The following is a 2,761-nucleotide window of genomic DNA, read 5'->3' as shown; positions in this document are numbered from 1 at the left end:
GATAGAGAGACAGATTTAGATATAGATACAGAGTTATAGATAGACAGAGGTAGATATAGAAATAGAGATAGAGTTTTAGATTGATAGACAGATGAGATAGATAGTTAGAGTTAGATAGGCGAGGCTGGCTTTTGATTAATGGGCGCGACTAGTTGCAAACATTTTGTGGCCATTAATCAAAGACGCAGCCGCGAGATGAAAGATAGATATAGATGAGCGATAGAAGGAGTGTATGTATAAAGAGTGTGTGAGTTGTGTTGGTTGTGGCAGCTGTGGACTGTTTTTTTTTTTTGGTGGATGTGAAAGAAGAATGTGGTTTGTGGTGTGTGTTCGGTTAGCTCTCTGGGCCGAGAGTTTGTTTTTCTTTTGTTTGATTGGAAGGCAATTTTTTGCTGGGGTGCAATGCCATACGGCATCGCCCCCATCTCGTTCTCGTTCAAGTAAATAAATTAAAATAAATAATTTATAAATATATATAAATATAGACATTAATTAACTGGTCATCATTTTTTTGTTTTTGCGAATGTTCTCTCTCCTTGTCAGGCTTTGTTGTCCTTCATATGGAGTGCGGAATGGAAGGCTGATGGCTTACCGTCTGGCCTGTTTGTATCCCTGGTAGGCAATAGTCTGGGCCACAGGTGAGCTGTAGGCACCATGGGTATCCCAGCCGGAGCTGCCACCCGATGACCAGCCGCTGCTGGCAGCACCACCACCGCCGGATGACCAGCCACCAGAGCTAGCAGAGGAGGAGCCAGCGTTCTTTCCACCGAAAAGACCGCCGAGACCGCCGAGCAGACCACCGCCAGAGCCGCCGGAACCGCCCAGACGGCTCAGACCACTTGATGCACCGGCAGCCAAAGCGAGGAAGAAGGCAATCACGGAGACAACCAAAGCCTTCTTGGCCAAGAAGAGCAGACCGAAGATGGAACCAACGCCGAGGACAGCAATCTTAGCACCAACGCCCAACAGGATGGGGAGGAACTTCTTCAAGAGCTTCTTCTTGCGGGTACGGGACTCGACAACCAATTCACGGAGATCGGCCTTGATGTCATCGGGAATGGCACGGGCAACGCTGCGAGCGGCATTGGCGAAGTTGAAGTTCAAAGAGCGCTCAGAATCCATGAACTAGTTGCCCATCTCGGTGGTGCGAGCCTCCACAGAGGGAGCGGCCTCAACAGCGATAGCATTGTCCAGAGATTTGCCCTGACGTCCTTCATTGGCCTTGACCAACGAGACACCGCCGAACAGTTCGATTTGTGGATTTTCAAAGATGGACTTGGAGCTGCAGAGAGGGAAGACACGAAAAGAATTGGGTTCACAAATTAGCTTATTTAGGTTTAGGTTGTATATTCCGAACGGTCATATTTGATTTACACAATTAATTAATATTCATTTGTATAAATATTTTGGCACTTTCACTTTCGCATCCCCATGAAATTTGTTTCATCTTCCATATTTAAATTATCACTAGAGACTTTCACTGTCTCAGGGCTACATTAGTGTGGCTCCTGATGATTAATTTTTATTTCATGGGTGATTCTATTTTGTTTTTTTTTTTCTCTTTCTTTTATAGTTTCACTTTCACGGTGCCAGAAAAAATTGTGTTCTTTAGTGTTCTTTAATATATAATTAGTTAATCCTTGGTTTTGTGTTTAATCCGTACCGTTAGCTGAAGACACGAGATTGAATCAGCCTCCAGGCATTTGGCAAATGCACCGGACTGTTCCTCGGTGGCGGCCTTGACAGGATCGGCCGAGATGCCCGATGCCAAAAGCAGGACACATGCGGTAGCAATGAAGAACTTCATGGTTATGATTTGTTTTTGAACTAAACTGAATTCCTTGGGCACCACCGAAATCACTGGTGTGTTCATTCGAATGGAACAAGCTGCGGTTTGATAATTTTTCGACGCTGTCAGGCTGTTTTTAAAGAGTTTCCAACCTAACGGATGCCTCGCTGCGGCATAACGGAAAATTATGTAAAAAGTGCACACAAATACACCACACACACACAAACAAACACACACACTGACTGACTGAGCAGCGACGCAGGCAGCAAGTATGAGAGGGCTCCAAGTTCCCTACGTTATCCAATAAATCGGGTTCTCGCTCGCTCACTCGCTCTCCCTCACAAATGCTCTCCCGCTCTGTGACAGCAGCCGCCCCGACGTTAAGCTTAGCTTAGAAGCAGCATTAGGCTAGCCCACTGAAGCTAACTGCTCATGAGCTTTTGTGTGCGCTTCCGCATTGAAGAAAGTCAATGGCGACGCCGACGCAGACGCCAACAGCGGCGCGCCAGTACCAAGGTTGTCTGTCCTCTCTCGCTCTTTCTCTGTCGTTGTCTTTGTGTGTCTCTGTCTATCTCTTACTCCCTGTGTATCTTCTTCTCTGTTTGGCAACTCATCTGCTGCTCATCTGCCCATCATTTGTATGCTGCCTCCGCTCTTTCCCTTACACACACACACGCACACGTGCAGACTGTGATTCCATGTATGTACCATTTTGTTCGCATTTAGATTTTGACTCGGCTTGGCTACAGCTTCACAGATTACAACACATGAGGTGATAAACAGGTGCTGCTCTCAGTTTAACCCACTCTTCTGCCTGCCTCCCTGCCCGCCAGCCCTCCCCCCCATGCGTCTTGCCTATCTGGGTTCCCCAATATGTGTGCCATATTCTTCTGCTTTTGTTAATTTTAAACGCTTTTGTTTTTTTTTCTCTCTCTTCTTTTCTTTTTTTTTTTGGCCGCAAGAAATGAAAGT

The 2,761-nt window shown here is 46.2% G+C and overlaps 1 protein-coding gene across 1 annotated transcript; it reads right to left on the bottom strand.

Moving 5' to 3' along the window:
* Positions 1-588: 588 nt before the first annotated feature.
* LOC26529061 (keratin, type II cytoskeletal 5) lies at positions 589-1,807 on the bottom strand. The gene is given in 2 exon segments (XM_047013163.1): positions 589-1,282; positions 1,680-1,807. Coding segments are annotated over 2 exon segments (822 nt in total).
* Positions 1,808-2,761: the final 954 nt, after the last annotated feature.

The sequence above is a fragment of the Drosophila willistoni genome, unplaced genomic scaffold (genome assembly GCF_018902025.1).
Source record: "Drosophila willistoni isolate 14030-0811.24 unplaced genomic scaffold, UCI_dwil_1.1 Seg587, whole genome shotgun sequence".
Classification (NCBI taxonomy): Eukaryota; Metazoa; Arthropoda; class Insecta; order Diptera; family Drosophilidae; genus Drosophila; species Drosophila willistoni.
Note: the sequence above shows the minus strand (reverse complement) of the source record. Positions and strands in the feature narration are given on the sequence as shown.